This window comes from Crocodylus porosus, unplaced genomic scaffold (assembly GCF_001723895.1).
Source record: "Crocodylus porosus isolate Cpor-Errol unplaced genomic scaffold, CroPor_comp1, whole genome shotgun sequence".
Lineage (NCBI taxonomy): Eukaryota > Metazoa > Chordata > Crocodylia > Crocodylidae > Crocodylus > Crocodylus porosus.
In genome coordinates, this window is record NW_017728911.1 from 11,936,401 (window position 1) to 11,956,696 (window position 20,296).

Below are 20,296 nucleotides of genomic sequence, written 5' to 3' on the forward strand. Positions count from 1 at the left end.
TCAGCAGGGGATTGAGTCCATCTTCTCTGTAGGTTGCAAGCTTCTCTGCAGCTGTTACACTCTTAAGATTCAGTAATATCTGTTATATGCTTGTTATATGCGAACTTCTGTCTGCAGAGGTTAATACATGCTGAGGTTACATACATCATTATGTAAATATGGTACTGGCCTGGCCCCTGACCTGCCTCAGCCTTCCTATAAACCCTCCAGTACATACTGCCTTCGGGGCATAAGGAAGAAGGAGCCTTGTTGCCTGCTGTGCCAGTGGAGCAAAGCTTTACAGTGCACAAACCATTCACACTACCTGCAAGGCTCCTCCACCCATACTTTCAACTTCACTCAGAGCTTTCCACATTCTCCTATAGGAAGAGAAGCATAAATATTTATACCATTGTTTCTAACACAGCAGTTAGCTAATTATTGGGTATTGCAGTTTATTTCAATAAGAAGGAGAAATGTCTTGATACAATCCTGTTTATATACAAGGAATGTACAAAGTCCAATTTTCTGGTACGGAGTAGGAATCACCAGCTCCATACCTAGACTCCTGGCAGCCCCAGAGAAACTTTTAGTATTGGGACCCCCTTCACCAGAGATAATGATAATAATAAGCAGACAACATAAAAAATATATATCATTTTCATGTCTCCTTTCTGTCTGGGCCCTGGGTGGCTGCCTGGTTTGCCCATGCCTGTGTTCGCCCCTGGGAATGACAAGATAGCTTTACTTATAGCTCCAAGTCTCTTTCATCCAATTTTGTACCTAAAAATCTTTCCCCTTTTTTCTTCAGAGTCATACTACACAGGCTTTTGTGGCTGTGTATGAGTTTTTTTAACACCTCCTAAATGCCAGTACTATTCCTTCCAAAGAACTCCAGCACCCTGCCCTGATCCATAGCTCCCAGTGATCTGTCAGTTGTGTGTGTAAATATCCTTTAAAAAAATTCAGGGTCCAAAACCTTCATTTTCTGCATCAGTTTCCATGCCCAACCTTGTGAACTCTTACACATGTATAGAGCTTTATGTGTATGAAGAGCTAGGGGGTTACCCATGAGTAAAAAATAACGTGTTAACTTTTTGTTCATGGGTAACCCCCCAAATTACTCTAAGACAGAGACTCAAGAATCTCAGTATTGCAAAACTGGAAAGAGAAATCCCAAGGGTTAGTAATACAGTGGGTTTCTCTGTACAAGCCAGGAGAAAAGCACCAAGTAAACAAGACCCAGTGGCCTGTAAATGAGCACTTTAGGATTCTTTTAACAACATGAAGCATTATCAGTCAAGAAACAGGACATTGCCTCTCATCTAGCAAGTTTTCCAGTACTGGTGCAGGAGTGGGCCTCTGCTAGAGGACAGGATTTTCATTGCCTTTCTGACCCAGTGATTCTCAAAGCGGGTGCCCTGAAACCCTGGGCTATCCTGGGGGTCATGGGATGCCATGTGATGTTAGCACAGTTATGCGTGCAAGCGATGAACCTGGAGATTTCAAACAGGAATCGAGAGCAGCCAAGCCCTTCTGACCTGCTCAGGTTTGCCTCCATCCCTGCAGGTGGCCTTGAGTCTATAGAGGGTGCCTCGCATCAAAAAAGGTTGAGCATGGCTGTTCTCCAGGGCGGTGTGGGGGTCTGTCCTTGAGCGAGCTCCGGTGGGGGCTTTGCACAACCTGGTGGCTCAGGTCCCTCGGGTTGCTTAGCCGGACGTGAGGGATGATGTAAACAGGGTTCAAATTACCGGGGAGCTGGGGGGGGTGCTGAGCCTCCCATAAGAGACAAAATCCCCCCTATAAGATTTGCTAACCACAACTGGGCAGGATTTTTTTTGCAGACCCCTCCCCAAAGTCAGTGTCCTTCCATCCATCCTTGACGGCAGGGACCTGACCAGGGAGGGCTGTTGTTCCCCTGCCAGGTTTCTTCCCAGAACAACTCCGCAGAGCTGCGCCGTGTCCGCGGCAGAAGCTGTAGATAAAGTTGGCTTTGAATGACCCGCGGCCAAGATGGCGGCGCCCACAGGCAGAGCGGTAGCTGGCGCAGCGCGTGAGTGGGTCTCGCTGCAGCGTGGGGCCGGGGCCGGGGGCGGACGGAAGGACGGACGGACGGACGGACGCGGGGCCCCGCTGCGCCTCGCCCAGGACGGCTCCTCTCCGCGGCCGGGTCCGGGTTAGCGACTGCACTGGGGGGAGGGCGCTGCTGCCACAGGCACGTCCTTGGCCTTGGTGGTGTCTGCTGGCTGCAGCGGCGGGCGGGGGTCGGCGGAGACTTGCGAAGCTGGTGGTGCGAGCCCGGCGGGGCGAGCTTCCCCGTGCACGCCTACCCGGCCCCGCCGCCATCGGGGCAGGTTTCCTGCGCGCGGCCTGGGGAGGGAAATCGCTCCTCCGCCGCCAGACGCCTGTGGCTGGCTTTGCCGCCTTCATTTGTACCAGCCTTGTGCAGCTTAAGTCCTGTTCCTGTTCTTCCTCCTGCCCAAACCTGCTGCAGTGTGATTGGTGGTCTCTCCTGGGAGCCAGCCGTCTGAATCAGTGTCAAAACCGTGTTATTTTGCTTGTTTAACCGAAGACTTGATCTGGAGCAGGGGCTGTTGAATGCCGGGCATAGCCCTGCCTGGTGGGGGGTGTTGATAAGGGAGCTGAGGCTCGGTGCCTGGGTCTCCTCTAGGGCCGGGTCTCATCTATGCCCCTGAGTATATAAGGGGTGCACCAGGCTGTGGGAGAACAGTTGTTCACCAGGGCTCCCCAAGGTCTAACGGCCACAAACTTATGGTGGTGTAAGAAGTGACTCTGGATTCATTCAAAAAATATTTGGATGATTTTCTCGCTGGGATCGTTTGACCCCAGCAGACTTTCTGCCTATGGCAGGGGCTGGACTGGATGATCCCACGAGGTCCCTTCTAGCCCCTAATGTCTATGAAATCTATGTCAAGGGCAGGATTCTGGGCTGCAGCAAAAAGGTGCTTAACCCATGGGAGAGGTGCCACCTTGCTGATCCCAGAGTGAACCTGGAGTCCTTGAGGCGATTCTAGAGTACATTAGAGAAGCCTGAAGGCCAGTATAAAGTGTGCTGGGTACTACTGTCCCTAATGGTTATTGGTCCTTTAAGATTGCTGGGCTTTAGAAATAACAGGCCATGATCCATTTGTGCTTGTGCTAGTGTGTGGAAGGCGTGTTGGATATTTTGTTATGCCTTAATGCCACACGAGGGACCCTCTGTTAGCTAGAATGTGGCTTCGCTCAGACACAAACGAATTGAGTGCAACTGATTAACTGGTGTCAGGGTATGTAACTTGATTTGCATGGCATAGATTTGATCATGTACTTTGATGTTGACCAGTGAAATAATAACTGAATTCAAAAGGTAGTCTAAATACGTGCAGGAGTGAACCATTAAACATTTCAAAAGGTACTGAAAGGTTGAAGCAAGTGACATGACATACATTATAAAATCTTGGTGAAATGTAGGTGAAAGCAATTTTCTCTAAATGGTAATATTTCAGAAAGGTCAGCAGAAATTTGGATATTTTTGGCTATCTCTAAAATATAGAATAAAATAGGTCTTCAGGGCTCCCTATTGAGTGCAATGCTGACTATATTGCTGATTAAAAAAAAAAATCATTTACCAGAGGTTTAAAAACTATGTATACTGCATTATGAGATTGGAAGGAAGGCACTTTTGTGGTTTGACAGTTAGTTAAAAGATAGGAAGCAAAGGGTAGGGCTAAACTGGGTGGGTAAAATACTGCCCATGAGCTGGATCTGGCCCATTGATTTTTGTCCAGCCTACAGCAGGTCCCTTCGCCCTGCCCAGTCCAGCCCCTGGCTCATGTAGGGCACAGCCCAGGCTGTGGCTCATATAGCTGGTCCCACTACCTCTAGGCATTCAGCAGTGCTGGGTGGTGCAGTGGCTGGGCTCACCTCCTGGCAGCAGCCGCTTCATCTGGCTGCTGCCCATGCACCCTGGCCTGTTCATCCCATACCCACTGCTGGCTGGGCAGATGGGATGGGGCCGCAGTCAGGCAGGGAGTAGCATCTGGGAGTGGGAGAGTTGCAAAGGGTGCCAGTTCTGTGGACAGGGACATACAGCGAGTGGATCATGGCCCTGCCCTGCACTGTCACTGCCTCAGGGTCCCTGCCCTGCCCACCCGTCCTGCTCCCAGATGCAGCTCCCCATCACCTGTGCCCACCTCTCATCCTCCTGGCTGTGTGCCCTGCCCATGCAGGTACCAGGCAGTCTCCATGGAGTCGGTGAAAGTGTGGGGCCAGGGCCCAGGGCAGTGCTGCAGTCTGCTCCCTGCATACCCCTGCCTGCAGAACCAGAGCCTGTAACAGGGGCTTGCAGGGAGTGGATTGACTCTGCCCCAGCCCCGTGGTGTCATGGCCCTGCCATCCCAGTTCTGGGTCGGCCCTACCCACCATCCTGCTCTCAGATGCCACTCCCCAGTGCACCTGTGCCTCCATCTCAGTCTCCCAGCTCACCACTAAGCAGAACCACTCTGAGGAGTTTTGCCAAGCTGTTGTAGGGAGAGGGTGCAGCGCTGCTAACCTAGCCTGCAGTAGTTCACCCAAACTCCCTAAGTTTCCCTCTGGCCCAAATAATTGCCCACTTCTAGGTTAAATGCTCCCTTTTCAGGATGGAAGGGGGTCAAATGTGGGGTCCCACAGGGATCTTTGTTGAGCCCTGTTTTGTTCAGCAGTGACCTGGAAGTGGGGATGCACAGTAACATCAAGTTTGCAGATGACAATGAATTATTCTGGGTAGTCCAGTTCCAACCTCACTGAGAGGAGCTGCAGAAAGGTCTCACTAAGCTAAGTGAGTGAGTTTAAAAAAAAAAGGCAGGTGAACTTCAGTGTCAACAAGTGCCAGGTAATATACCTGGGGAAAAATAACCCCAGGTATACATAATGCTGGGTTTTGAATTAGCTATTACAACTTGGGAAAGAAACCTTGAAGTTATTGTAGACTGTTCCCTTAAAACATCAGCTTGGTGTGTGTGTTGACCAAAAGAGTCTATCAAATGTTGGGCATTATTAAGGAAGGAATTGAAAACAAAATGGAGAGCATCATCATGCCACTATACGAAAACATGGTGCACACACATTTTGAGCCTCATACTGCTTTCTGGTCCCCACATCTTTAAAAGGATGTAATAGAACTAGAAAGGTACAGAGAAAGATAATTAAAATGATCAGGGGCCAGGAGCAGTTGCCATACCAGGAGAGGCCAAAAAAGGCTAGGACACTTCAGTTTGGAAAGGAGAAAGCTATAAGGGTGAGTGGGGGGGAAACAATAGATGTAAAAAATCATGAAGGTCATGGACCAAATGCACAGGGAACTTAACTTGTTCTTTATGTCTCAGACTGCTAGCACTAGGGGACACCCTCTGAAATTAGTAGGTGACAGATTTACAGCTCAGGAGAGACTACTTGTTTATGCAACATAGTTAATTTGTGGAATTCATTGCCACAGGAGGTGGTGGAGGCAGATAGTTTAACCAAGTTTTAGAGAGGGATTATATAAATTTATGGATGATGGATCTGTTGAGCTGAATGATTGGAAATGTTTCCTCTGGCATCTTTAAATCAATAATGATGGATGCCAGGAGGATATTGAATAGATCACTCTGGATGTATCCAGTTCAGTGCTCTCTTTAGCATCTACCCCTGCCATTGTTGGAGATGTGCCATCCTGGATCAGAGAAATGGTCCTTCTTATGTTCTTATTGGAAGAAGAAATGCATACAAGAACTTAGCTATGTATGTTCAGTATTGGTAAATCTAGCAACCAGGAAAGATGCTTCAGTCAAAATAGCCATTATCTCTCTAAACAACAAGCAGTGAGCCCGTTGTCCATCTTAAGTGGGGAAAAAATTGGGCAGAACTCTGTTTGACTCACTGGAGAAACATTTGTGTAAGCAAAGAACCTATCCCAGAATAAAAAATGCAATCTTTAGAATATTTATTTATTTATTTTTGTGCAATGCACAGAGTTTTGGTATCTTTTTCTTTTTCTTGAAACCTGGAAGTGACAGGACATAGTTCAGCAAATAGGTTTACTAAAAAGTTTTATGATTTTTGCATTGCATGTTCATTTTTTGATTCTTGTTTGTGCTGCTTCCTAATTTGAAAGTGAGGAACTGGAACAGGAAGATGAACAAATATTGGAGTTTTAAACAACTTTCAAGTTCTTGTGTACTTAAAACAACATTGATAAGTATCTCCCTTACCTATCTTAATTTTGACTTGCATTAGTAACTATGGGTTTAAAATTAGAACTGTATGGATGTCAAGAAGTGTACCAAGCAAGACTCGTATACCATTTCCATCTTGAATAAATTAAATGCATCAGATTTTTTAGACTGAGGAAAAGTTGAAAAAGTCGCTGAAAAAGCAAAAGCCCTCCATATTGATATGGAAAAAAATATTTCATGTTCTGTTGTCCAGCTTTCTTCAAAGGAGAAGGAAATCTAATAAAATATTTCTAAATGTATACAAGTTTAAAGGATTTTAAAATTATTTTCCCTGCACTGGAATAGTGGGAACAGTCTTTCTTTCTCAGTGTTAATCTCAGTGTTAAATCAGTTAAAGTCTTGCTAAATTCTGGCCACAAAAACTGAGCAATTTTTCAAATGGTACACATCTATGCTTCTCAGACACAGCTGCATGTATTTAATTGGTAAGTAAAACTCATCATCTTTTTTGTCTACAGCATAGCCGTTTTGAGGCACCATTTCATCTTCAGAATTGCTACTTAAGAACTATTAAAATAATGACACACAGAATATAGAACACTGGAGTTTCCATACATCCAATGCAACAGCAAAAGAATAATTAGAAGCGAGAGAGAATTGTCTGGAAGAGATTCTGGATGAAATCCTGGTTCTGTTGTACTTAATTGAAAGACTTCCATACGCTTTGGAGATCTGGGGTTTCACACTCTGCTTTTATGCTTTATTTATATAGATTGGAGGAGACGGCCAAGTGCCAGTTATCACTGTTTGCTCTGTGTGAAGGTCTAGTAAGTAATTGATGTTTCAGAGTGGTTAGCCACAGAGCTGCACAAGTAGATGGAAATAAGTATTCATATTCTAGTCTATTTTGCCACTCCAAAGGCTTCTGAGCAGACTTTATTTTCTGTATTACATTTATTCTCTTGAATTATATGCATTATCCCTATCAGATATTTGGCTCATATACAGGCCCCTCCCCCAATTTATCAACTGTAGCTCCACTAGTCATAAAATGTTCTTTAAGCTAGTAGCTTTTTGCTCGGCTTTGCGCCCATAAGTCTGTATTCAGTGAACTAAACCTCTAAGCGTCTTGTATGTGGAATGAAGCCAGGTCTTGTAGGAAAGAATGAAGACTTGCTTAAGTTTTAAACTGCAGCTACTATTAACCTTCTATTTGTTACAGGAGAGAGTGAGCCTGAAGAATACATAAGCCAAGCTATTATTCCTGTAGTACAAAGTCGAAGTCTCAGCGTGTCCTTGGCACAGTCTCATAGCAATATGGCACAGTTGGAGATGTGAATACTTTGAGAATGCATTAAATGCTTCTAGTACATTCTTGTACACCTTCTAGAGGTGCCTTAAACATTTACAAACCCCCATCTCTGTCAGCATTTAGGAAAAAAAATTCTAGAATCTGCTGTCAAATCTAATTTTCTGGTTTTGGTTGTATTTAATCAATTCAGCCATATTTCTGTACCCCTCTCCTTTTTTTTTTTTTTTCTTTAAATGCTATCTATGAGTAACATGAATACATTCATTCCCTACCATCAGCCTCACATATTATATTTATATTTCATTATTAGGGGCAGAAAATGACTTTCTTTTTTTTTTAATTGAGAAATGGTTTTTTGAATCACCAGATTTTGTTGTTTTTTGCTCAAGAACTGGGACCAGAGGACTCCATTAATTCTTTTAGGGACCTCCCCATGTACATATAATGTTATCTAAAAATCATGTAAATTTCACGGTAGTAAGAATCAAAATGCCTAAGAGTTTTAACTGGGAAGATTTTGAAAAAGTTAGGTCCTATTTTTGATGGTCTCTCACTTAGATTATCAGTAGTACTGCTGTTTTGACTTCTGGTTTGAAAGGGAGTAAGTCAAATAAATCTAAGCTCAAAGCATTATTCACTTTATCATTCAAATATGTTCTTTGAAGAGGAGATTAAAGATTCTAATTTTTCCTGTATTTTTCATTTGATTTTTTTCAATCATAAACTATTTATACAATATTTTAATGTACTCTAAAACACAATTTTCATCTTTTTCTACCTGTGTTCTGACCTAGATATTATAATTTTCTTTACTGTTTTGTTTTATTTTAAGCTAGCGTTTCTTAGTCTTTAATATTTTGCTATAGGAATATAAACAAACCCTGAATATTCCAGTCTATAGCTTATCTTTTTGAACATGTAAGGCAGCCCTAAATGTTCATATGGCCAGACTGTACATTTGTGTATAGTTGTATTCATGATAGGGCTAGTGGCTTGTTTCCAGCAACCATCTGCAAAGTCATGGTGTTAAAGCAAGATCAGTGTTGGTCAGTCTTCCAAGATTCTTGGGTCTTGTGTTAAGAAGTATGTGTTTTGCAATTTCACCTGCTTAAAACTCTCTAAGCAGTGATTTAAACCTGTGTCCCAGTGCCTATCAGTTAAGTCTGGCAGGAGTACTGTTACAAATTTAGGCATTCTTAGGAAGATAAGTGGAAATGAGAGGTCAGTATTTGGAAGAATGAAAACAAGACATTTGCTGTAGGTGACTTGATGGTTGGTTTTCTCCACTATTAAGGCTTGACCCAGCACCCACAGCAGTCAAAGGCAAAGGTTCTATTTACTTCTACCAGGAGTGTGAAACATGTAGGTCAGATCTGGCTCAGAGTCCTGTTATCTAGCCCTGGTGCTGCCTCTGTGTCTGAACTGACCTAGACTGACTCTGTGGGCAGGGCCTGGGACATGTGCCACATGTGGTGCCTGTTTCAGCCGCTCTGGGAATCTAGTGCATGTGTTGCCTATCCCAGTGCTCTGGAATGTGCAGTGTCTGCTCCAGACAGTCCAGGACCTGTGCTGCACATAGTGAGCATAGGTATCATGTACAGTGTAAGGCCCAGATCTGATGGAGCAGGCACAGCGTATGGCATGGATCTGGGATATGCAGAGCCCTCATGCTGGAGCAGGTACTGCATGCAGTGTGACATTTGCCCTGGCACTCTAGGATGCACATCGCACATGGCCTGGATCCTAGAGCAGTCAGAGCTGGTGCTGCAGGGATTGGACCTGATGGGCGGGGGGGGGTCCGGGCCCATTGGCCCAGTCTAACCATGGACTGGCCCCATGTCACCCATCCAGCCCACGGAGCCAGACAAGTTTTGACGCTTCTGTTTTATACCATAAGATCAAGACCTAGGGCAGTACTGAATCCCTTTTCTGCAGTACTGTTCCCTTACCTCATTTTGTAGATGTGGTGAGAGCAGCATGGCTGTGCAATTCATGGAACTTCTCTTCCTTTTCCTTGCCCCCAATTTTTAAATCTGAAGACATCACAATCTAGGATCCATTATGGCAAACCACTATTCATAACTATGACATATTTCCTTTAAGCTGCTTATGTAGCCAAGGTTGTAACTGAGCAGCTACCAAAGTACTCAGTGAAATTGCTTCATAGTGAACCATCTACAGGCAAAGTCAAAATGTCCAGGTATTGGATTGAGGGTGGGGAGTGTAAAAGAAAATTGTAGCATTCTTTTTTCTGGGGACAAATACATGCTGAGATGAGTCCACAGCAAGTTATAGTTCAACAGTGCCTTCAATGAGTAATGCAGAAAGAAAGCTCAAGTATTATAACTGTGCAGATATTATTTCTTGTGTCAGTGACATTTTCCATAATTAAGTTTTCCTAGAACATTTTATTCATTTTCATCAACCACTTCTGTCATAAGATCATCCAGTGTTTAGTGATCTTTTGCTTATGTTTTGTGCTTAATTCCACAATGTTTCTTTTATATACTGGGAGAAATATAGCTGTTTGCATAGATAGAAATGTTTTTGAGGCAGCATGCAGGTTTCCCTGGCTTTATACAGTACACGTGTTCCTGGAAAATGGTGCATAACTCAAATTCACATAAAGGGAACTCACTTTACAATGTAACAAATAGAGATATGTTTCAAGACCTTTACTGGACTGACCCACAGACCCATTTCTACAAGATAATTTTGGTACTTGCCAACAGCAGACAGTACATACAAGCACAGGGTGGTGGTGAAGTGGGGATGGCAACTACAGAAACACGTGTCGCAGACAACCATTGAGGAGTACACACCTACACAGGAGACTATATTTTGGTGAATGTCACTTCCACAATATGCACCTCATAAAGCAGCTGACTGGGCTTCCACCACACCAATTACATAAGAGTGAATTTACCTTGCATATAACAAGTTTTTGGTATAAAAGTTATCGCATAAGAGTGAATTTGCACATACAGAACCCGCATAAAGTGAGGGAAACCTGTACTCTTAAAATGCAAATGCCAGACCCTGTATTCTGAAAAGAAATAACATTGTTATGTTCTTTCTAGCTTCAAAACATTTCACAGACATTAACTTCTGATTTTGAAACAGACTCATAAAATTAATTATTACTCCATATATGGATGTGGAAACTGACAGAAGCAGGAGGACTTCCCAATATTTAAGAGGGAATGAATGGGGAGAAGGAATGACACTTGAGAGTTCTTGGCTCCCCTTCTTGTGTTTGAGCTACTAGATGATGTTGGGCCTTCACTTAGCCCCTGACAAGTTACATTTAAGACATGATTTAACAGGTTAATTACACCCTAAATACTAACCTTTGCGCATGTGCAAGTCAATTTAAGGTGTGATAATACAGTAAACAAGTCATGAAGTTATTTGACACATAACATGGACTAACTTTGGCTCATTTGTATCATACCTTAAATGTAATGTGTGGCCACCTGTGTGCTAAACCAGCTGGGTGGCACACTTTGTTTAACAGTTCCTGGTGCATGGGGAGCCTGGCATCAGTCTATGACAGCCTGATCCTGAAGTCACTGTTTGCTGCGACCTGTCCAACTGGGCAGCACATGTGGTTATATAACTCCCAGTGCACAGGGGCACACCTAGATGCCAGGTTCCCCATGTACCAGGAGCTATAAAAGCCACGTCTGGCACTCAGCTGAGCAGCGCATGGGTTTTTCTCATCCCCAGTGCATGGGAAGCCTGGGATGGGCTTCAGCAGCATGATTCTGAGTTCCTTGTGCCCGCCACCCAGCTGGGGTTTTGACACAAGCAAGTAAGGCACAACTGGGATCTGATCATTGATCCTGAAATTGTGTGTTCTGCTGTGCACATGTGGCATGGCAAGAGGCCCAATTGTTGGCACTGCTGATTAGATCCCATCGTGTCATCAAGTGAGCATCTTTCAGGGGTTAACTATCTCCTTATGCTAGGAGAGGGAGTGAGTAGTTACTTCCTACTGGGACTTAAATTTTAAGAATAGATACATTAGTTCTTCATAATGTTCAGGAGTTTTATAGCCACACTCAAGTTTCTGTCTGTCTTAATGGTAAGATTCTGAATGAAATGGAAACAGTGTATAGACCAGTAGCGCGTTGCTGTCCTTTACACTATAAACTTGTACATATAATTGGGAAAATCTCATTTTGATACCAGGCTCAACTGAAGCTTAAAATGAACTTTCTTTTTTTCTATTAGCTGTATTTGAAAGGGACAGAGCTGCACATTCATGCTGTAAATTCTTCAGTTACTACCTCTGGATTAATTTAATAGTTTCGGAAAGAATAATAGCTGTTGCACTGATAGCAGGGAGCCATTTCTTTCCTAGTGTTATCTTGCTACCTTTATCTTTAGCATACTGGTGAAATGAGTATACTAAGTGTAATGACATAGGGTTTATGTAGGCTTCATTAAAGGGGGAAAAGACAGCCATTGATTTTATGTAATTTTGTTCTTAAAAGGATTATAGCAATACTATTCAATTTTACAGGTCTTCTTGCCAGGTTGCAAGCTACTTCTTTCTCAATCAGAACTTCATCAGCAACAATTTCCTCAGCTGAAAAAGTTCCACGTTCTTTGTGGAAACTTGGCCGTCTCAATCATGTAGCAATTGCAGTCCCTGATTTAGAAAAGGCCCGATCTTTGTACAAAGATGTGTTAGGAGCCCAGGTGAGTGAGACGGTTCCTCTTCCTGAACACGGTGTCTACACTGTTTTTGTGGAGCTAGGAAATACGAAGCTGGAACTGCTGCACCCTCTTGGAGAGAGAAGTCCAATTGCGGGCTTTCTGCAGAAAAACAAGGCTGGAGGAATGCATCATGTCTGCATTGAGGTATTCTAGTTGCACATTCTTTTTTTTAAATACCTTGTTAAAAAGCTGCATATTTTTTCATCTGTATGACCCAAATAAAGGAAAAATGTGATACTTGGTTGTTATTTTTGTGGGGATTTCTGTTGAATGAGGCGGGGAAAGTGAATTTGTAGCTTGAAATTTATAGTTCACTTTGACTTTGTCAGGATTCGAGCCTTTTAAGAAAATATACCAAGTTCAAATAATTGATTTCCAGTGTCATGCCTGCAAAATACAAAAGAAATGCATGGAATGTTTTGGGAAAAAGTAACTTTGCAAATTGTAAGTCCAAGAAATTACAAGCACTGGAAAAATCTATGCATCAGTTCCCATGTCATCTATATTAGACACCATAATTTGAAACTTATGAGATTTTATTAGTGTCCCTTCTTTTTGGTTTTTATTCACAAGTCAAAAGACAGGCCAAAAAAGGATTGTGGTAATTCTGCAGGGCTGACAGTAATACAGACTTTTTTTCTTCCTTTGCAAGTGAGTCTTGATATATGCAGAATAAAATTTCTGATAAAGTGGTGTCTTGTTGTGGTTTTTTTAAACAAATCACAGCTGTGACTATTGAAGAAGAGTATCAAAATGTTAAAGTTGTCAGTATATATTGCATCTATATGCTGTACTTTCTTGCTTACAATATGCACCTTCCCTTTCCCCCTCCCCTGTCAGCTCCCTTGTAGAGTAACCAGAGAAGCTGATTTTTTTACACCAGAGATAAAAGCACCCACCTTTGATTCCTGCCCTACAGTGCAGCAGCTGTGGCACTATTATTCAGGCAGCTGTGGAAATCAGTTGATTTAATGGTTCACTGTTAAAACCTGTAGAATAAAGAACAACCGTTTCTCCTTTTTAATGGTCTTCCTTTAAAAAGGAGATGGTTGTTCCACTACTTAAATTAACCTTTCTTAGGACAACTTCATTGTCTGTCAGCTACTCCTGGCTTCTTCTATTATTTCATAATCCTGGAGACTGTTTAGCTCTTTTCAAAATCAGAAAAGAAAAATCTGAACCACTTGTGGGCCAGTCTTCAGCAGAATCTAGGTTTTGGCTTTACTTACGTAGTAAAGGGAGGGTGAGTGAGCTGAAGACTAGGCTCTGTCACTGCTCTATGCAGCCGTAACTCTGGAAAAGTCTTGTTTGTGAAAGGCAGAATGAAGCGAAAAGTGCATATTATATTCTGGGGCATATAATATGCAAGGAAATATGGAGAATGTATATATAATGAATTCCTCATGGTTTATAGGTTCTTGTCTTGCAGATACATGCGTGCTTAACCTTGCGCGTGCATGCAGTCCTACTGAACTTTTTAATGGGATTACTGATGAAACTAAAGTTTAAGTTAAGTATTCTGTCAGATTGTGGCTATGAACAATTGTGTAGTCAGCTACATAATTGCACAGAAAAATATAAAAAACTGTATATATGTAGCATAGCCAAGTCTTCCCCTACACTAAGTCCTAATATTGTCACAGTAGATATTGGGTGAAAAGAAACCAGCCTAACCGCCTGTCCCCGGGGCCGAGGTAGCAGCCGCCTCTATGTACAGCTGCGGTCAGCAGCTGACGGCGATGTCCAATGCCAGCCGGTGGATTTAAAAATGGCGGCTGCCACTCCGGAGGCAGCAGGTGGCCCGGGGATCAAGCAGCAATTGGGGCCAGTGACAGCGTGGGATCCCTGTGACAGGCAACACTGAGCCGACGTGCCGGAGGCAGCAGTGACCCAGAAGGGAAGCCTGACAACAGGGATGCCGGCGGGTCAACTCAGAAGCGATGGATCGGGTGAGCAACCGAAGATCGGGACAACCCAGAAGGATTCAGAGGACCCCGAAGTAAGTTCTGAGACAGTGGGTGCGGGCTCTGCCGAAGAGGGGCGAAGGACCGAGGACCACCTGGCTGGAGGGAGATCGGGGCAGAATCGCCGCCAAGACCAGCGGACGTCAGTTATAGGAACACGAGCAGGGCAGCTAGAGAGCAATTAAGGGGAATCCCTTCCCCCTCCCGTTCAGGCCAATAGGGATCTTGTGGAGGGTCAGTGAGGTTAGGGTGTCAGTAACTCCAAGTGGGGAGTGTCACACCGGGAGAAGGGCTTGTGGCGTGGATCTATAGAGGGTGCGACTGAGGCACCGGTGCAAGCTACGGTGAAGGGGTCAACATTAGGTCGGAGTATCCCACGGATTGTGGGATCGAGGACAAAATCCGTGTTAGAAGCCTGCAGAAGCAGCACGGAGCAGGCACGGGGAAGTGGAGCCCGTAGGTGGCGTGAGGCCGGGGTGTAGGGGTGGCAGAGCCCCATGTGCAACCAGCGGGCCAAGTCCGGGCCACCGAGGGGCCTGTGAACTAGTCCCGCCCCACTGGGAAAACCACAAATCGTGGCAGGCGAGAGCGGGGTTGGCGACGCGGGAGAACGAGCACCCACGGTAACAAACAGGTCCAGACAGGGAGTAGCCACCAACCAGGAGGGCAGAGCTCTCATGAGCGACACAAGAAGGCCCGTTGGGGACACCGCCCTATAAAAGACTGGTATCTCAAATCTACTAACTTTCCATTCAAAACTTTTAACAGACAATTTTATAAGTGTATGTTAACTTTTTTTCCCATAAGGTTAGACTGAATCTGAGTAACTGGTAGTTGGTCTTAACTCTTTTTTTTTCATCTAAGACTTATATTTGACTTCCTGCAGAGAATTGATTGCATTAACACCTACTATTGTACCTGAAACCCAGAGAGAGTTCCCTGATTTTTGAGCCTTCTGTTGTGGTAAACTGATATTTCACCTGTTAATAAGGACAGAAAATACATTGCCATATAGACTTGCTCATTACATAACATCAAAACTTTCTGCTATATTCTCTGTGGCACAAGAAACAAAATCTTTATGGCAGTGGATTGCTGTCAACAAGGAACATTGAGAAATAAAATTGAGTGCTTGGATGGAAGTGCTCCAGTTCTCTGTTGCTATGGAAATTTGTCATTGAATGACTGTAGAATCAATGTAAGTGAAACTTTTATAACAGAAATCTTTAATTGATTTGGATCTCCTTGCATACATACACGTTGAAAGATTGTTGTAGATTTTTGCTATATATGAAAATATTTCACTTAAGTCAAATGTGGGAGCTTTAGTTGTCCCATATCTTAATGTTCACCTGCTACTCCAGTACTAAGATGGCTTGGCAAAACTGAGGAGGAAATATAACTATGAGCAATACTTGTATAGTCCTTTCATAAAAGGAGGTCACAAAAAATTCTACAGCCAAAAGCAATATTGTGAGGTCTTTCTGCTTTATAAAGCAGTGCCGTGAATAAAAATGTATTCAATTGAGCTATTCAAGATTAGACAGTCACTCAGTGGTATGGGAAAGCATAAAAGCCATGAGTGGTGATATTGTCACATGCTTTACCCACTACATGTCCTACTTCCAAGTATGAATATTTAGATGTAATATGAATAATATATGTAATGTAATATAATTGCAGATTCTGTTTTCACAATTCATATAAGCATGGTAATCCTGGGCTGTATTTATTTTGCACACAAGCCTTGCTAACACATTAAACTGGATAACTAATTAATTGTATAACTCCATCCTGATGAGAAGATGGAATCAACATGCCTGAGTAGAGAAGGGGAGTGATTTGCTTCTGAATAGCAATCTATGATTATGACAAATGTTAGGTTTAAGCCTGCTGAATTTTAAGAGGAGATAATTTGGCATCATCTTATGCATGACGGGGGAGAGGGGGAAGGCAAAATTAAACAGTACATAAAAAGACATGCTTTCATTAGTTGTTCTTTTTTTCCACTTATTTCATTGACTGTATCTCTTTAATAAGTCTTTTTTTTTTTAACCATTCACAAACTGATTGGCCAGTTCCTTTTCACAAAAATGAAGATTTTTTTTCTCATAGAGCTGGTCCTCCTTCTATTTTACAAACAGTAAGGTGGGGGAGGTGAGGAAAAAGGCTCTTAAGCCCCCAATCCCTTACTTATAGATGTGCTTTATCTTTACCACAGACACTTTTCAGGATGGAGGGAGGTCAGAAGTGGGGTTGTACAGGGATCTGTGATGGGCCCTATTTTAGTTAACAATTTCCTCAAGGACCTGGAAGTGGGGGTGCACAGTCGCATCTAGTTTTTAGGCGATACCAAATTATTCTGGATAGTCAAATCCCAAGCTGACAGAGAGGAGTTGCAGAAAGATCTCACTTAAGCTAAATGAGTGAGTTTTAAAAAAATGGCAGATGAACTTTAGTGTCAGCACATTCAAGGTAATGCACCTAGGGAAAAATAATCTCAAATACATACACAGTGCTGGGTTCTGAACTAGCTATTACACTTAGGAAAGAAACCGTATAATCATTGTACAATATAGATTGTTCCCTAAAAACATCAGCTCAGTGTGTGTTAGCAATCAACCCCCCTCCTAAAAAGGGCTAGGACCCTTCAGTTCGGAAGGGAGAAGGGCTATGATAGATGTTTAAAAATGATGAAGGGTGTAGACCGAGCAAATTGTTCCGAGTCCCAGAATATTAGAACTAGGGGGCATCTATTGAAATTAGTAGGGGACAGATTTATGGGACTTTACAGTGGATTATCAAATGGAGAGGCCGCTATCCTTTTAAAAATGCTGTTTTAGTTATCCAGCAATTTTAATCAAATTAATATATTTCCAGTTTCTATAAAATTGGATATCTATTGCATTTTCTCACATATCTTTTTACCCTCGAAACCAGTTGCTGGATCTACTGTGCATGTCGTATGTGAGAAATACAGAGGCAGAAATTGCTCTTACCCGGCAAAAGTGAAAGTAAAATCTGCCTGCAATTCTCAAGAGTAGAACAATGAGCAGGCTCAGCTCCCTAGTTCCTGCTACTCTGTTGCTTTCCGCAAGGAAGGATCTTTTTTTTTTTCCTTCTTTCTCTTTTTCCTTCTCCCCCCACTTCATTCTGCCTTTCAAAAACAAGGTGCATATTTTTATTCCAGGGCATGTTGTAGGCAAGTAAATACGGTACTTGCAATTATTCAAGAAGTTAAAAGGAAGTTGAATTAATTCTCTGTAAATGGTCACTAAGCTGAATTGCTATGCAGAGCTAATAGCAAAATGTGAAATACTATAGTAACTTAGCAAGTAGGGGGTTGAGAAGGTAGGAGGTATGTGATAAGACTTGGAGGGAAAAACCCTTCTAAGTAATAGAAATAGTGACACTTTGGTTACAGGTACAAAGAGAAGGAACACGTAGGCATTTTTAAAATGCCTACATCTACTTGTAGAATATATCTGTATTGAGAAGCAAGGAAAGTTGTTTGGACGAACATTTATTAGCAGTATTGACATATTTTGTATAAAGTCTGATTTGGCAGGAGACCTGTGACTTTTCCTACTGCAGAAGCCACTAAAGAAAGTTGTTAAAAGGCATGTCATGCTGTTAACTCCTAAAATTAAAAACAGTGGGGCTCTCTCTCATTCCATGTTGGAAATTACTAAGTTAGAAAAATATATTAGCAAGCCAATAGAGCAGAGATCTACAAGAACTCAATACCAATTTATATTACATGAAGGAGGTGAGGTTTTTGGCAGCCAAGCTTTTGCTGCATGAACACGAGACTCTCACTGTTCAAAAATGTCACTAAACAACCCCCCCAAATTAAAACAAGACCAATAAGAAAGGTTTTATGGGCTGCAGGAAACCTTGGATTCCCAGCTCTAGGCAAATGCCAGCCAACAGCCTTGTTCATACTAGAATAGATGATCCACTATGATACCCAGGTCAAAACTAGTGCTGTGTAGTAAGCTGATTTTCCATTTTATGGGAGACTTAAATTTAAAAGAATATTATTTTATACAGTAGCACAAAAACTTAAAACTTTGAAAATAAAAAAATAATTTGGGTTCCGTTGTTCAGTTTCAGTGTAATTATAACTCTTTAAAACTTCTGAAAATGTGGTGATATTAAAGCAATTAATACTTTGAAAAAGTCAGGCTGACCTGAAAAAATAGTCAAGGAAAAAAACCATCATTCTGAATTATGGAAATGATCAACCCCCCATAAGTGTGTCAAAATTGATAGCTTTTGCTAAATGCATCTACTTCTGACAAAAGTTAGCATTTTTTTTTGTATAGCAAAGATAAAATATTTCTGATCACCTGTAGCTATGATATTTTAACACCTGTTATAGAAAGCAGTTTGACCACCTGGTGGAACAGAAGGGGAATCTGTTCTTCACACATGCACACGCTTATTTTTCTTTATGTAGATACCCCCACAAATGCTCTAGAGTTCAGTTCCGTTCCGTTATTGTCCCTGTGGATGTAGTAATTCATTGCAGCTGAGCCCAGGCAGAGTTGGCCAACTAAATCAGCCAGAAGGCAATCTCTGTAGGGAGCAGAGGCAGCTGTGGTGGTTTCTCTGCTCTGGGAATTAACCTGGAGGGGACTACAGTGCATCACAGCATGCATTGCACACAGTACCTTATTTTAGGGAATGCTTTACTGTCACATGTTTAAAAGAAGGAGCTTGGTAACGATGTGGGTATGACTTTGGTGACTTCAGGATTTCTAAAAACTCTATTAAATAGAAGTATGACTTAATTGAAGTCTACTCCTGCAATCATAAGACATGCTCCCCCCCCAATTTGCAGGTTTACTCAATCCTCTGCATCCTGGCACCTCTCTTCAAAAACAGCAACTCTGTTATTTCTGTCCTTTACTGTGTGTTTGAGTGCTAATTTTATTTTTGCATGCACGCAAGTCTCAGTTTGTCAGTATATCAAAAATAAAGCCATTTTACACAACTTCATGCTAGGTCTGTGTTAATTACTGTTCTTTTTTTTCTTTTGGGTTGCCATGAAATGGTGTGTGTGATGCTGCTGTTATAATTTAAATACATTTGTCCAATAGGAAAAATGGGTCACAGTCTGGTATGTATTGTCAGCCAGTATTCCTGGTAATTCTCCAAGCTGTCTCTTAGGAGACCAATTTATACCAAACCTTACTCTAACTCAAGAGAAGGATGCATCTAAGCCTAGTGGCACTCCCCCACTGGCATTTAATGAGTCTGGAGTCTGTCTTCAATTAGGCAAGCTTTTTTGTTTGTTTTTTGGGGTTTTTTTGTTAATAATACTGCAAAGCAATATGATATGCTTGTTAGTAGTAATGCAAAGGCTGCTTGCTGGTGGTTTAAATTATATATGAATTCTACATGATATAATAACTATAAAATCAATGTATTTGCTGTTCATAGTGTAAATCTTAAAAAACCAATTGTTGAATATAGCAGTCACAAGCCTTTGACTATTTACATTTTTGTAAGATTCAATGTAGCTGTGTAATTCTAAAAAAAATAAATGTTACACTGAAATGTGCTGCTTTAACACCATTGTACCTAAGATAGTCTGAAAAACGTACTCCAATATTCAAATTATGCACACTTTTTTTTTTCATAAGGTGGATGATATAACAGCAGCAGTGGCAGAACTGAAGAAAAGAAAGATCCGAATATTGAGTGAAGAGCCTAAAATAGGTGCACATGGCAAACCAGTGATTTTTCTTCACCCTAAAGATTTCCATGGAGTACTTGTGGAACTTGAACAAGCATGAGCTGTGTTACTAATAGCTGAAACTATGAATTAATTGCAAACCTCATTAGATGGTGTCAGGAATTGTAATATGCCTTTCAATGATAAGTCACTGTACAGAATCTTTTTTTGTTGATTAGGTATCTCAGCTCTTGACTACTGAAACATAGCATTGGCTATAGGAGGAACCTAAAGCACTGGTAACCCTCATCATTTGGGGCCATAATTTGTTTTTCTGGTACTGATCTTAAAAAATAATGTTAAGATTTTGCTCAAATTCCCTTAGACCTGGGCTGACCATATGGACATCTGGGACATACCGGACACTGCCTCCTTC

The 20,296-nt window shown here is 42.2% G+C and overlaps 1 protein-coding gene across 1 annotated transcript; it reads left to right on the forward strand.

The window, feature by feature from the left end:
* The first annotated feature begins 1,942 nt into the window (after window positions 1-1,942).
* On the forward strand, window positions 1,943-20,123 carry MCEE (methylmalonyl-CoA epimerase). Its single transcript, XM_019533438.1, has 3 exons — window positions 1,943-2,032; window positions 12,017-12,357; window positions 19,829-20,123. The coding sequence occupies exons 1-3, from the start codon at window positions 1,993-1,995 to the stop codon at window positions 19,979-19,981; spliced, it is 534 nt and encodes a 177-aa protein (XP_019388983.1). The 5' UTR covers window positions 1,943-1,992; the 3' UTR covers window positions 19,982-20,123.
* Window positions 20,124-20,296: the final 173 nt, after the last annotated feature.